The sequence below is a fragment of the Haliotis cracherodii genome, unplaced genomic scaffold (assembly GCF_022045235.1).
Source record: "Haliotis cracherodii isolate W230 unplaced genomic scaffold, xgHalCrac1.p SCAF_6, whole genome shotgun sequence".
Classification (NCBI taxonomy): domain Eukaryota; kingdom Metazoa; phylum Mollusca; class Gastropoda; order Lepetellida; family Haliotidae; genus Haliotis; species Haliotis cracherodii.
The window spans coordinates 53,608,106-53,624,360 of record NW_027266319.1 but is presented as its reverse complement, the minus strand read 5'-3'; the positions used below and the strand labels follow the sequence as shown (position 1 = coordinate 53,624,360).

Below are 16,255 nucleotides of genomic sequence, written 5' to 3'. Positions count from 1 at the left end.
CCAAGGAAAGAACTTGTAGCTGTTACTTGAACTGTATTCTGGTGGAAGGAACGGGAGGTTGATTGTTCGATCCCCGGCCACGTTATGCCAAAAGACTTTAAGAGATGGTATTTGTTGTTACCCTGCCTGGCACGAGGCACTGAAGGGATAAACAAGGACTGGTCGACTCGAGTCAGTATACTGTGTCTGAGTGGGGTATCTATGTTAAACTGTGGCATGGTATCTCAGTGGTTGGTTGGTTGGTGTGTTGGTGTGTTGTTTAACACCACACTCAGCAATATTCCAGCTATAAGAGGGCGGTCTGTAAATAATCGAGTCTGGACCAGACAATCCAGTGATTAATATCATGAGCATCGATCCACGCAATTGGGACCGATGACATGCATCAACAAAGTCAGCGAGCCCAACCACCCGATCCCGTTAGTCGCCTTTTACGACAAGCAAAGTCACCTTTTATGGCAAGCATGGGTTGCTGAAGACCTATTCTACCCCAGAATCTTCACGGGTCTGGTATCTCAGTGAGCTAGCACTTTGAAAACTGCATTAGCCCGGACTAGTACAAGCAGCCACCCACACAAACACACATACATGTGCATGCACGTTGCTAAATAAGTGCAGTCATCTTCAAAGTGATGTTAAACCCCATTTCATCTCACCCTCCTCACCTTACTTGAATCAGCAATCTCAAATCTTTTGCCATTTCTGAAAAGGAGTGTTTAGCCCAAATCCGATCCTATCATCTGATCATATGAAATGACCATTCACAGCGTTACGAGTTGACCAAGTCCTGGTTTACCATGGCTACTAGAGGTTTCCTGGTAGAATATTTAAAAACAGGGATCCCCAGAACTTTTGAATTCAAATATTATGGTTATGACAAGGATTCCTTGACCTTTTACCAAATTTCGAATACAGATTCCAAATAAACCATGTATGTCTGTTACCATGGCAACTGTATCCTGCAGGTACTGCAGACACACTGAGGAATGGTGTTTCTACGAAGACTCAGGACTACAAGAAGCCTGACAGTCTGACCGAGTCCAAGTCCGATGCCCAGACCAGGAAGGATGACAACGTCAAGTCTGACCGCGGACTCCATGAATCCTGGGCCTGGTATGACAAGTGTTATCTTCGGGAACGGAACAAGGGTGAGTGCGATCGTCACTATTGTAAAAAATGTTAGGGGATATTCTACCTTCAATCTTCACTCCGTGAGATAGACTTCTTAATGTAGTCAAAACTGTACTGTAATTTCTCATGGTCCAGGGCTGTTCAATGCTGACCAGAAACTGAAGACCAACAATGGCCTTGGCTACAGCAGTGCCGCCTACACCCGCCAGAACCCTCAGGGAAATCGCTATGGTTACGAGTGTCCTGAGGAAAGAGATCATTTCCCCTACTGGCATCCAACACCCTGGAAGGATATTGCTGTCCTGGCGGAGAACGCTTCCATGTGCAGGTTTGTGGGATTTGGTGCTAGTTATAGCTCTTCTGTTAAGTACCTTATTCGACGTAATAAGCGCCCAGCTCTAATAAGCACCCACGTCGATATTTGCTAATATATTGGCTAGTGAACAAACCCAATTAGCACCCCTTCCGATTGATCAATGTACACAAGACTTATTTATTTGCGTATAATACGCACTCGTGTGTTATATGCACCCTTAATTATGGGCAAATAAATTCTGGAAAAATATATCTGTCGTATATAAACATTTCAGGCTGTCAGCATAAACCATGAAATTGATCTTTTCACTCTGTTTTTTTCACGAAAATAATATTCTAATAAGAGCCCCCTATTTCTAATTTTGAGAGCGCCCTGGTCGCTTATTACGTCGAATACGTTAGTTGTGTTTTATCTAAGGCTAAAAACAATATTATTGGTAACAATATTATTCTCAGGAATGGCCGCATCATCACAAAGGCTGCACGTTTCGTTTATATTTCCATTCCCCCCCCCCCCCCCAAAAAAAAAATCAAGAAAAAAAAAATCCTTAATTATTCCGCGTCTCACACACACTACCCCCCGCAGTGACATGCTACAATACTGAAAAACAACAGGATCCTATATAGTGTGCAGTTACTTCCCTTTAAATGCGTACTGATGTACTGGGCATCCTGTGTTAATATGTTATGGTCATGGCGGCAATAGCAGTTTGTCTGCATCACTAGGCATGATTTACAAATTCAGTGGTATTTTTGTACTGTATGCTGGACAATGTTTCATATGCAGAGATTAAGATTACATGTGTATTTGTCTTGTAAAGAAGCTGGAAATAGCAGTCACATTTTCTCCGGGATCTATGGGTGATTTAGTCTGAAAAATACTTAATGTCATGGCCAATTTCTTAACTGACAAGCAATTTCATAAGAATTGATATGAAGACTGAAGACTTTGTATCTCTATAACGACTAATGTTCGTTTCAAGGCGAGTTCTCGTCATCCCGAAGACCCGGGTCCGATTCCAGACATGGGTACAATGTGTGAAGCCCATTTCTGGTGACCCCCGCCGTGATATTGCTGGAATATTGCTAAAAGTGGCGTAAAACAATACTCACTCACTCACTCAAGGCGAGTTCATGGGATTTGCCGATCATATCATACACGATTTCGCCGAAATTAATGTAAACGATATTGAATGAAATCATGAAGAAAAGTAATATAATGGATACAAAAGTAAGTCCAGATACACAATGACAGATAGTGTCATATTTAATAGGAGTAACTTGGGTATTTTAGTACGTATTTGAGAAATTAGGAAATAAAAATATGGAGGAAAAAAGTACTACCGATAGTATTGTTTATGAGGCAGTTAGGGCCATCTATGACCTTTTTATCTCTCTGGCATATGACATCGGGGGATGTAGTCATCATCTGGTCTGTCTGTCTATCCATCCGTCTGTCTGTATTTCAAAGTGAAAGATGTTTCATCCTAACTTGGTACATGTATTAACCAGAGGCTGTTGTGGTTCCTTTTGCTATTGTAGGGCAGGGGTGGATTTGACGTCTTTTGATGACTCTTGTTTTTACTTTGCCTGTTCGGAAGCAAAAGAGTTACCTCCCTTCCCCTATTAGCTTACCCAATCTGTACTTTGAATTTTTTTCATTTAAAAGTACAATGAGTTGACAAATTCTACTTGAAGTAACAAATCTCTTCTAAAAGATACATTTTTGTTCAAAGTATTTGAAAATAGGAACTTTATGATGACCCTTGAAGGCAAAACCTACGTGCAGTTGATCTGTCCTCTGAAGACTCCGGCAAGTGTCAGTTCTGTTGATGCTTTGTTCCAGCTACTACCAGAGTCACAGCTTCAACGTGCAGCCCAAGTCGGAGTGTGTGGAGATGTACCCAGACAACACGAGGCGGCACTTCTCTCGCTGGAACAATCAGGCCGACTGTGTTGCTAATGCTGGACAGTGGGTGGAGCTACACAACTACCTGGAAAAGGCCCCGCGTGAGTTGATGACATAGAGGGGATGCCCAGAATCTGGAGTCTGTTTCGGGTCTATGTCTAGACTAGGGCTGGGATGGGTAACTCGGGTTTGGGTCGGGTGGGTACTGACATGGAACCGTGTACCCACAGGACTACCTGGACCCGTGGTTAGTCGGTGATATATGGTTTAGTGAGAAAATGTCACTACAACAACTCCATGGTTACCTACAAGTTACTATCTTTCTGACTATACACGCATACCTTCAGGATGTTCAGACATGCTCAGACTCAGATGTAGAAAATTATTTCAGAAATGTCAATTCACAGTTTTGACATCACAGTTAGTTATGCTATTCTTACCAGAATTCACAAGTGAGTCTGCGTGTCGGAATGCTCGGTCAGCGGGACTGACGTACATCTGGGCGGTGCCATACGACGCCCAGCAGGTCACAGCGAAGCAGTGCCTCGTTCAGCTCAGTCGTCCTGATTGTTCAGAAGCCCCTTGGTCCAGGTGAGTCCAACATGATGATGATGATGATGATGATGATGATGATGATGATGATGTGAGTCCAACATGATGATAATGATGATGATGATGTGAGTCCAAAATGATGATGATAATGATAATGTGAGTCCAACATGATGATGATGATGATGATAATGATGATGATGATGTGTCCAACATGATGATGATGATAATGATGATGATGATGTGAGTCCAACATGATGATGATGATGATAATGATGATGATGATGTGCATGTTTGCATCTAGTATTTTGAAATATGAAATAAAATAAAAATTGCCTCAAAGGCACTTGACAAGCTCATTGGACGGTTTCAGAACTTGTATTTATTTGGTGCATCTAGAATTGACACCTACTTTACAAACTGGTAAGTATTTATAAAGAGCTCCTCTGTGGAATGTTAACTGTATTATTAAGGAAGTATAATAGCGACAATAGTAAATGATGCTTATTTTCAGGTCTAATCACCTTGGTAACGGTGTTGACGGAGAGCCGCTGAACTACACGTGGGTGCTGCCGCACTTCCCCTCAGGCAAAACAAAACGTTGTGTGTTCAGAATCAGGTAGGGAATCGTGAGGTGTTGTGAGAATAACAATGAATATAGTTTACTTTTATTTGTCTCACTGCAAAGTTTGAGAAAAAAATAGCATGTCTTGCTTCTCAGCTGTCACCTTCATCAGTGAAGCATCCCTTCTTTACAAGATAAGGGGATGTGAGGTAGTTTTGTTTGTTTTATTGTTTGTTGTTTAACACCGCACTCAGCAATATTCCAGCTATATGATGGCGGTCTGTAAATAATCGAGTCTGGACCAGACAATCCAGTGATTGACATTATGAGCATCGATCCACGCAATTGGGACCGATGACATGCATCAACCAAGTCAGTGAACCGGACCACCCGATCCCGTTTGTAGCCTCTTACGACAAGCATAGTCACCTTATACGGCAAGCATGGGTTGCTTAAGACCTTTTCTACCCCGGATCTTCACGGGTCGGATGTGAGGTAGTCCTGTAGTTAAAGCATTTGCTCGTCATACCAAAGACATGGGTACAATGCATGATATGCAGATATCTTCCAGGAATAAAAAGCAGTAAAACCATATTCACTCATGAAGATTTTTGATTGAATATTGAAATTAAAAAAAACCCTGTTGACTCCAAGGTCGGAGTTCACAGTTTGTACATGGAGAGAGGCTGGGTCTCTATCGCTGTGATAGGTGATGTATAAATATGTTGTGTGTTTCCAGGTACAACATTTCTACCGATGATTATGATCCGTATCACACAGACTCCAATTACAACGGAAATATGTAAGTACATCATTCCTGCAACTACGTTAACCTCTATTTCGTCAGTGCCATAAATCCTGTATTTTAGTTGTCATCATGCTATAAAATCTATAGATTTTCAACAGAAGTCCTCTTCACTTTCAGCTATCCATAATCAGTTGACAGGGAAATAGGCTAGTAATCTTGGAATCATTAACAATGATAAATATTGTTTGATGCTTGTGACAGTGCAATAGTCATCATAGTGCTACTTGCACCTGCTTGTCACAAAGACAGCATTGGTTCAGTTCCACACGATATTGCAGCAATGTTGCTAAAAGCTTTTGATGACTATATGTTGCTGTTAATAACGATGAGTTGCGCGATCTTTCGATCGCTTCACACACGATTTCGCCGAAATTAATAAAAACAATATTAAAAAGAATTTTGAATAAAATTAATGAAATAAGTTACAAACATAAGTCCAGATATACAAAGAAAACTTTTTATAGCCAGACAGTGTAATTACATGATTATTTTACGTACTTCAGTAGGGATTTGTTGACATGGTATTTCGGGTGTTTCGTGCTCACGGTAATGTCTTTCCATAGGGGAAAAAAACATCCAAACTCATAATTCATGTATAATGCGCACCCCCTTCTACACAGCTGAGTTTTTTAAAAAAAAAGTGTACACTATACTCAAGAAAATATGGTAGTCAAATCTGGACCAGACAAACCAGTGATTGATAATGTGACCAACGATCCATGCAAGGGTAAGATGATGTGCATGCAATCAACCAAGTCACCGAGCCTGACAAGATCTATTATTGCGTTGTACAGGCTAGGGCTAGGGCTAGGGCTGGGACGAGTCCAAATTTACTACCCGGGTACCCGACCCCCTATTGCCCGACCCTACCCAGGTACCCGCTGCAGGTCTCAAGAGTTGGGAATAGAATGTTTGATTGGGAATTGTTTTACCGCAGCCCTGGACAAAAGTATTTAAACACATGCATCAAACAATCAGATCATGGGTACACTAAAGCTTTATCTTCACTCAAACATATACAAGTGAAAAGGAATGTGTGCATCATCAGAAAGAAATGCGAACATTAGTGACCAGTAGTGTAACCACTGAGCTATAGTGAGTTTTTGTCATTAAACATTATATCACGTGACTAACCACGGGTCCGGGTAGTCCTGTGGGTACCCGGGTCCTACTCAGGACCCGAGTTACCTGTCCTAGCCCCAGTACAGGCGTTTGCTGCTGGAGACTGATCCCACCCCAGACTTGTTTTGTTGTTTTTCATCTGATGTAGATGAGGTTTTGTGTTGTATCTTCTGTGTATGTCTATTGATGTGTTTTTCTGATGTGTTGGGACTGCCTTTGTGATCTACTGGATAGTGCATCTGCCCAGACAACAAAAGATTGGTGGTTTCATCCAAGGGTGGATGTTAAGAGGGAGGGGTCCAAAATATCCAAATCCTCACTCAGTCAATTTTACTTCCTACAACATACTGCATTTGGCCCCCCAAAAGGGGGGGTCCGGACCCCCTGGACCTCCCCTCTGGATCCGCCTATGGCTTTCCTGGTTGCGCCATACCAAAAGACGTTAAAGTATTATACTTGTTACCCTGCCTTGTGATCAGCATTAAGGGGATAAAACAGGAACTGACTGGCTTGAAGTCAGTAGACTGTGTCTTTCTGGGGTATTCATGTTAAACTGCAGCGTGGTATCTCAGTTGGCAAGCACTATAAGACAGGCACTAGTCCTGACAAGTATTAAAACCATGCGCATGCATAATATTTACAGAACACCATCAGATACCTGCAATATTTCTGAGTGCTGTGTTAAGCAACCAACAAACATCAGAACAGAGCCTGTGGGTTCGAGTTCGAACATGAATTTCCATAACCAGATGTTCTGTTTGTCCATGTCCACCTGCACTTTTCTCCTCTACTTTAAGGTCGCCAATTAAAGGAAATCCCTACGTAGATATCGGTGTTGGTCGCTCCTCACTGCGACTGAACATCAACACCAACCAGTACGGCCGGATCTTCCAGGACCGAAGTCACGTGTTCCTCCTCCGAACCCGGCCAGCAGGGATGCAGAACGACATCATACACAACCTGAACGTGCGCGGCAAGCGTGGTAACATTGTGCAGGTGTACCCAGCGGTGGAGTACGACTTTGTGCCCAACAACCTCCATGTGAAGACAGGAGAGCTCGTACACATACAGTGGACAGGTAGTAACCATAGTAACCGTAAAGTGGGACTACTTTCGGGTTCTTAGTGGTCCTGGGAATTTTGAGTCAAGTCTTCAATATCCACTTTTGTCGATATGATTAGATAGCCAATGGAACAATGGAAGCGCAGTAATGATTTACATGAGGTACATCTGGTCAGATGGTTTGAGTCCGATTGCCCTGGGGTCTTAAAGGGAGACTACAGTCTGAAGGGATTTATCTAGACTGGCTCAAAGGCCAATATTTAGCCCCAAATCTGTAGCAAATGTCAGTAAATATTCAGATGGTTTGAGTCCGATTGCCCTGGGGTCTTAAAGGGAGACTACAGTCTGAAGGGATTTATCTAGACTGGCTCAAAGGCCAATATTTAGCCCCAAATCTGTAGCAAATGTCAGTAAATATTCCCAAATTGGAGTTAAATAGTAATAACTATATAGTAATGACTAATGTTATGGCTTACATGTGAGTTGTGTAACACTGACCAATCTGATCAAAATACAATTTGTTTCAAAATTACCTACCAAGGGTCACTTAGTTTGGAATCATGGATAAATCCCTGTAACTCTCTGTAACATGGGTGTAATATTGACATGATTAATTGCTAGACTGATATGTGTCATTGGGATAGGAACAAATGAAATGAGTTCAACGACTTGAATCAAGCCTGCTCGGTTCCATTAAAATCTCATTAAAATCAGACCTTAGTTCTCGCTACCGCTAAACAAAGATCTGAAGACATCCCATTAGGGGTCACGTCAGACCGACCTTTTATCCGACCAATCAGTGTTGCTTACCAGATTATGAAAGTGACAGTTGGAATGTGATTTCTTATCATACAACCTCGAAAACTTTAACATGGGGTATATCCCGAACGATAGTTACGGGTTTAACGACTGATTCCTTACAATCTAGACCAACTATTAGCCATTCCAGAATGGTTTTTGTTAGGGTTTCAAATTTTTAATCGGTATTTGTCAAAATATGTTTCGAAGCAAAGTCGCCAATTTGAAATTAGTGCCGTAAAGCACGAGAAAGCTGCCTTCTGATTGGTCATTCCATTGGTCGGTCAAAGTTCGCGCCAGATCGGTCTGATGTAACTTGAATGGGATGTCCGAGATTGGCTCGGTTCAAGATCAAGAGGTTTTATTGTACTAAGGCCTCTGGCCCATATACAAAACAAGAGTACAAATAGATAATATCCGTGAGTACAACATAGGGATGTGCTGCATACAATACATATGTGCAGACAATGTTACAAAGTGGGTGTACACAAATATTTTACGAAGTGATTTTACGATACTATAAGATTCTTGCGCCGAGAAAGTGCATGATGAACAAAAAGTGCTAACCTAAGAATTGTTTTTCCATCATTAGAATTCAACAGAGATTTACATGCATACAAATTTGGTAAACGCAGGTATTTTTGTGGAATATATGCTTATATTTAGATAGATATAGATTAGGGTTATTGTTCAGAATGCACTGGGGGGCACGGGTGGCCCAGTCGTCTAAAGCGCTGCGATTCACTGTGCAGAGTTGCGTCCCTTGGGCACTCCAGAATCCTATGATTGTGGGTTCGAATCCAAGTTCGCCCCGATTATGTTTTTAGGTTTGTCAGCACCATACCCGTGCTCATGGGATTCACCGAAGTGGTAAACGTCTAAGACCTGCATCACTTCGGGCTTTCCTCCCACATTAAGCTGACACACCGTGATATAACTGGATTAATGTTAAAAGCGGCGTTAAACCCAACTCACTCACTCACTCAGAATGCCCTGTGTTAACCTTTTCAAGGTTGCATAATGAGAAAACATATTCAAACTTTCCGTCGCAGAAGCAACGCTCTGATTGATCAGATCATGGGTCTTTCTCTCGTGACATGCAGTGGGATGTCCTCAGATCTTTGTGTAGCAGTAAGATCTGTTTGTAATGAGATTGTAGCAGCTTCGACCGCATCACTTCCGGCTTTCCTCCTACTCAACTCACTCACTCACCCCAGCTGGTAATTGACCTGTACATGAAGATGACTAATGGTGCACGATATTGTATGACTGTGGCAGCAGAAAACACTATTGGTATTTCAACTGTTGATATGCTCAATGAAATATGATTTTAATATCATCCTTTCAGGATCCAACACTCATAAAAATGGACCAAATGGTGGCGATGGACAGACAGGTGACGATGGCGAGGGAAAGACAGGTATGCAGTCCTGTTCTACTTGATTGCCTCATGGTCTAAATTGTAAACTGCTCTTTTCTTGAAGCAAATTTAAGCTTATGGAAGTTACTAAGCTCAATACAGTTGTTGATAATGCGAACAACAATCGCTCATGGCCGCATTTGAAGAAATTACGCACAAATCCTGTTTGTGTGATCCAACACAGCGTATATTGTGAGAGTCTGTACATTTATTCAACCTTCTTACAGCGCAATTCTCAAGATACAATATATGAAGATAAATCTTATAGTAAAAATGGACTGAGCCATCTCAAGCCATTAAGAAACATTCGCAAGAACCCTTTACCAAAACCAATTGTTCCACTTACTTCACACGAAATGTACATCAGAATACAATAGAGACTCCATACATAGGCAGTCAGGGCAATGTTGGGGCTACGACTATCGTAACTCTGTTAGACTAAGGGAGTTAACTCCTACGACTGTCGTAGGCTTATGTTTGACTATGGAAGTTATGATAGTCATAGTGCTATGATCCTTTTGTGAAAAGGGGCCAACAGCACTCCTAGCAGTAATTTTTCTAGGTGCCATTTCAAATTTTAAGTAGCCACATTGATTTAGGCTCACAAAAAATTAAATTTTTAAAAATTGAAATATTTCCATTTAAACTGTGAAAACCAAAAACTTTGAAGACTTGCAGAAACAAAGACACAATTACACAATTAATCTTCTCTACTGGTTTGGATGAGCCAGACTCTTTTCCATGTTATCAGCAGTAACATTCACTCTGTTACTCAGGAGCACAGATGGCCCAGTCATCTGAGGTGCCTCGATTCACCTTGTTACCTCCCTTAGACATGCCAGGAACCGATCATCGTGGGTTTGAACCCAAGATTTGCCCTGATGATGTTCCTGGATTTGTTAGCACCATACCCATCTCATGGATTTCACCAAAGTGGTAAAAGTCTAAGACCTGCATCACTTTGGGCTTTCCTTCCACATCAAGCTGACATGCTGTGATATAACTGGAATACTGTTCAAAGCGGCGTCAAACCCAGCTCACTCACTCTCCATACACATCCTCTCACTGCTGCTTGTTTCTGTTTCAGCCACAGACAGGAACAACTTGGTGGAGATCTTTGACAGAAATGATAACTACCCTATCCCCTTTGAGAAGACCACCATGTGGTCCGGTGCAGAGATCAAGTGGATCTACCACGGGAAGACATCAGTGTCATCCAAGAACCTGGCCGTCAATATGGCCTCCGCCGGATACTACAGGTAACTCTCCTCTTCTTCTCTTCTCCTTGGCTCTTACTCTTACTTGGGGACACAGGTGGCCCAGTAGACTAAGGTGCAGACTTGACTCTTGGTCCTTTGGTCAGTAGCATTCTTTAATTGCTGGTTTGAATCCCAGATTAATCCTGAGTGTAATCCTTGGTCTGTCTGCACCAGATCTCTCCTGAAGATCAAAGAGGCAAATGTTGCTCATTCCTTTCATTCAATATTGAATACAGCTTGTCATCGCATCCGAATTGCATAGATTGATGCTCATGATGTTGATCACTGGGTTGTCTGGTCCAGACTTGATTATTTACAGACCACTGTCATATAGCTGGAATATTGCTGAGTGTGGAGTTAAACAACAAACAAACAAACATTAGTGTGTAACATGATAAGTAGTTTTAAAACACTGGGGCATGGATTCAGTTAATGGTTGGTCATCATTGCGGGGTGGGTATTGCATGATGAATCGGTGGTGGACTTCATTAGTTAAAGCATGTTGTTAGGCAGATAGAACACTGCACAGAGAGCATAAAAAAACGCCAATTACATAGGCTTTCAGCTGTTAACTAAGATGACCATGTGTCTTCGTGTGTCCTCCAGGTGTATCAAGACGGTTGATTGTTCCGAAGCTGCTCACCAAGACTACACTGTTGAGAGCCGAGACAAGCTACAGGACCAGCTGAATAATGCTCCAGCCTCATACGAAGGAGCTGTGGTGAAGTTCCGACAAGGCACCTACCACTACATGTGTACCCGCAACAACAACTTCACCAACAGGAGCCAGAAAGGGACCATCATTGTATCATAGAGGCAGCTTTTTCCATCCTCGTCCATCAAAGACTTTATTGGACACATGTCACGGTTTACTTCCAATCTCATTAAAATCAGACCTCAGTTCTCGCTACTGCTAAACAAAGATATGAAGACATCCCATTTGGGGTCACATCAGAACGACCTTTCATCTGACCAATCAGTACGTCGCTTACCAGATTATGAAAGTGACAGTCGGAATGTGATTTCTAATCATGCAATCTTGAAAACTTTAACAGGGGGTATTCCGAATGATAGTTACAGGTTTGACGACTGAATCTTTACAATCTAGACCATCTATTAGCCATTCCAGAATGTTTTTTTGTTCAGGTTTCAAATTTTTAATCAAGAATTTGTCAAATATTTTTCGAAGCATAGTCGCCAATTTGAAATTAATGCCGTAAAGCACGAGAAAGCTGCCTTCTGATTGGTCATTCCATTGGTCGGTCAAAGTTCGCGCAAGGTCCATATGTCGTGATCCGTCATGGGATGTCCTCAGATCTTTGGTTAGCGGTAGTGAGAACTAAGATCTGATTTTAATGAGATTGGGTTTATTTCACAAATAGAAAAAACATCTGATCTTTTGCCAATCAGAAATATAAGTTGGACAACTGCGAATATTTTTCAGAAAGAAGATTCATCACAGAATCAAAGATTTTCTGACACGGATGAAGGTAGGATGTACAAGTACCAGGAAAGTGCTTGTGTTTTAGAATGATGGTAATGATGTGAAATTCTGAGAGATGCCCTCATAATGTAATTTTTCAGTACTGTTTTTCTATCAGAAATCATACTTGTCCAAATTCCGATCATCAATATTCTCTGCGATTCTAATTGTTGCTTATCATGTGACACAGAACACGCGATCCTTTCAAAATGGACAACTTGACTCCCATTCTCTGTCAGTGTCCGGGGGTAATAATGGGGACGTGGTCTTTGTATACTTATCACGATGTCACCATGATATATGACATTGTGGGTACCTGTCCATATCTAGGTCACTCCCTCAGTTTGACAGTAGCCATTTTTTCTTTAGTGTTTTTTGTCACATGACCACTAGATTGAGCAGAAAATCGAGTTTTTTAACAATTAAGGCTGCTTTTTGATTTACTTGTTGAAGAAGGGGTATATATCCCTAGTTCAGAAGTGAAGTATTGAATGCAAACCAGTTTTGGGACTGTTCTAAACATAATCTCGAGGAGTGTTTTAGTCACGATTTTACTTTCATTGTGAAGTAAGCCTCATGTTTTCTCACCATGTTCGAGTAGTGCTGTCAGAATTGTAGTCTTTATCTTAGGAGATTATTCTCCACATCCTTGCAATGTGTATGTATTTATATACGTATGGTACACTATATGTTATAATCACCCAGCCACATCTGAGTTTCCAGGAGTGAGGACTTCTTGCAATCAATGCTACTCAACATTTGCTAAGGACTGAAATAGTCGCATTTCATCAAAGGTGTTGTCCTGAGCAAATGTTGAGTGGTATAATTGCATTATTATTTTGAACTAGGTTAAACTGAGTGAAAGAAATTTGAAAAGTACATAAGGAGAAGATATCTATGTGTTAACATACTGAAACGACACTTGAAGCTTTGAAACGATATGGGTGTCTTATTAGGGGGTAGGACCTGAACATATTGAAAATGGTATTTTTTATTTAGTGTGTGATAAACGGTGGATGACCAAGATTTCCATGGCAACACAATATCATTCTAATCCAGTTCATTTGTGACTCGTAAGAAGTGTCTTCGTGCCCCCCTTTACAGAGTGTACGAACATCCCTTTCATGAATCAAACCTTCTGAAAGAATTTACACATATGCTATTCACTAGAACACAATATTCATGAGATCTACTCAAGGGTGAGATTATAAGACATATATGATTACCAGCATATTGCGACTTATTATTATTTTGAGAATTAACACTCAAATCAGCAATATTTAGTTTGTTTTGTTTAAACCAGTGACCTGTGAAAATCCGGGTTAGAATTGGTCTTCTGTAACCAATGCTAAGAGGATACTAATGGGATTGGATGGTCAGGCTCGCTGACTTGCTTGATGCATGTCATCGTATCCCAGTTGTGTGGATCGATGCTCATGATGTCAATCACTTGATTGTCTGGTCGAGACTCAATTATTTACAGACTGCTGTCATATAGCTGGAATATTGAATATATTAAATGAAAGAAAACCGGCTCATGTAACTTGTCAATCTCTCTTTCTATTAACAATGAAAGGTGTATCATCAGAAATAATGCGAGGTGTGCCAGTTATCAATAAAACTTAGAGCACCAGTTACCTAAATTTCAAGTTGTGGATGATATTGGTTATAAGTATAATTCAGAGAGATAAACTGGGTTATTTTTTCCTCATCTGAAACAAATTAATAGTGCCTTATGATCTTTTAAAAGGCTAATTATATGTTTCAGTTCTAGCCATAGTCTCTGTAATGTATGTATGCATTATTATGACTAGATCCTGTATATGCTAAACTAGATGCTGAAACTTAAGATATTGAAAAAAACAACTGTGATGTTTTTATTTTTATTTTGTTTTTTAAATGTTTGATTTTTTATGATTTTTAGGTTAGTGTTTAGTTTAGCAGGTGCAATAGCTGTGACATGCATGCAGCAGGACTGCATATGGCATGAACAATTTGTCCACATCTATGTGCATTATGAAGGAACTGAGCTGAATTTCTTTAATATTAGGTGTATCATGTTTGTATCTGTGTGGTACAAACTTTCTGTACCATCTGTGCACAAGTGTAGTGTTTTACAACCTGTCACACCTATTCATATATTTTTCTGCTATGATTCAAACAATATCATGTCTTTTGATGATAGTTTCCGCCTTGTGTCTTGGGCACTCATGCTTTGTGATTTTTCTTATTTAAGTTGTACAAGTCTCTATGCAGAGTAAAATATACACTGCAGTTGGGGGCACTGGTGCCTCAGTCGTCTAAGGTGCCACAATTCGCTGTGCAGAGTTGTATCCCTTGGTCACGCCAGAAACCTATGATTGTGGGTTCGAATCCCGATTCGCCCTGATTATGTTTCTAGGTTTGTCAGCACCATACCCTTGCTCATGGGTTTCACCGAAGTGGTAAACGTCTAAGACCTGCTTCACTTCAGGCTTTCCTTCCACATTAAGCTGACACGCTGCGATATAACTGGAATACTTTTAAGAGCGGCGTTAAACCGAACTCACTCACTACAGTGTAGTCATTCACACCATGCATAATGAAAACGGGTTAATTTCGGAACAATTCCTTGATGTCTACAACAAACTATATAATAATAGCATAAAAGATATTTCATATGTATTACAAAAAAAGAAGTGAATGACCATCCAAATCGCGTGGTCCTTAACTTCTTTTGAGTAGTATATGTGATCTCTCCGAGCTGTAGGCTACAAAGGATGTAAGTGTAGAGAGTGCTCTCACAAAGAAATATTTCTGATTATCTTAAGGACATGAAATGCACGAAATGAAATATTTACGTTAATATGCAAGTGCCAAGAAGGAGAGCTGTTATCAATAAAATAGCATTGTTGCGGGCTAGTCAGGTCTGTGGAGTGGGACGTCCTATCAAGGATGTCTGCTGGTTTGTGTTCAATGTGTAACTTCAACAGTCGTGAATCAGGAGTGCTTCGACATATTTTCAGTACAACTATCACTAAGATGAAGGAGTACAGCTGAGAATCTTACATGAGTCACATCATCAGTCAAAAAGTTTCAGTTCATGTTTTGCTTACGGACAAAGTGAATGAGAAACGCTGCTATGTTCTTTAAAATCTGCATTGTACCATCGTTGTGTGATGCCATAGCACTGTAAGACGTCATCAATGGAACAAAGTTTCATGTTAGAAATTGTGGAAATAAATGTGAAAGTATTTATCCACTTGCTCCAAAAATTAGGCACTAACCATCAGATATTTTATATCTAAGAAAGATTAATATACTATTAATGATACTTTAATACAAAACTATTAAAACAGTGAACGATTTCCCTATATGCCTTCATGGTGTTGTGTACCAGTGAAGATGTGGGTTAGAATAGGTCTTTGGCAACCCACGCTTGACATAAAAAGACACAATGCTTGTTTTAAGAGGTGACTAACGGGATCGGGTGGTCAGGCCCGCTGACTTGGTTGATGCATGTCTTAGTATCCCAATTGCGCAGATTGATGCTCATGATGTCAGTCACAGGATTGTCTGGTCCAGACTCGATTATTTACACACCGCTGTCATATCGCTGGAATATTGCTGAGTGCGGTGTTAAACAACAAACAAAATCATAGTATAGTACGTATTTGGAACAGTATGTGATAATCATGTCTTGCTCAATAGACTGCGCATGACCCCCTTCCTTTTTTAATTGGAAAAATTGTTATTTTTAACATTCATTGAATTTAATTTACCAGATATAAAAAAAAAAAATTACATGCTCTGAACGGAGATCAGCAGACATCCTTAAATCGTCCTAGTGATTTG

The 16,255-nt window shown here is 40.7% G+C and overlaps 1 protein-coding gene across 1 annotated transcript in view; it reads left to right on the top strand.

Annotated features, from left to right (window-relative positions):
* The window catches only part of LOC139444668 (protein DD3-3-like), a 35,274-nt gene extending 19,328 nt beyond the window's left edge, over positions 1–15,946 (top strand). The window contains exons 5-14 of the mRNA XM_071225597.1: positions 966–1,148; positions 1,267–1,459; positions 3,293–3,456; positions 3,799–3,946; positions 4,419–4,523; positions 5,209–5,271; positions 7,197–7,477; positions 9,608–9,679; positions 10,767–10,938; positions 11,545–15,946. Of these exons, the coding sequence (XP_071081698.1) occupies positions 966–1,148; positions 1,267–1,459; positions 3,293–3,456; positions 3,799–3,946; positions 4,419–4,523; positions 5,209–5,271; positions 7,197–7,477; positions 9,608–9,679; positions 10,767–10,938; positions 11,545–11,752 (1,589 nt within the window). The 3' untranslated portion in view covers positions 11,753–15,946. The remainder of the gene's footprint in view (positions 1–965; positions 1,149–1,266; positions 1,460–3,292; positions 3,457–3,798; positions 3,947–4,418; positions 4,524–5,208; positions 5,272–7,196; positions 7,478–9,607; positions 9,680–10,766; positions 10,939–11,544) is intronic.
* The last annotated feature ends 309 nt before the right edge of the window (positions 15,947–16,255 follow it).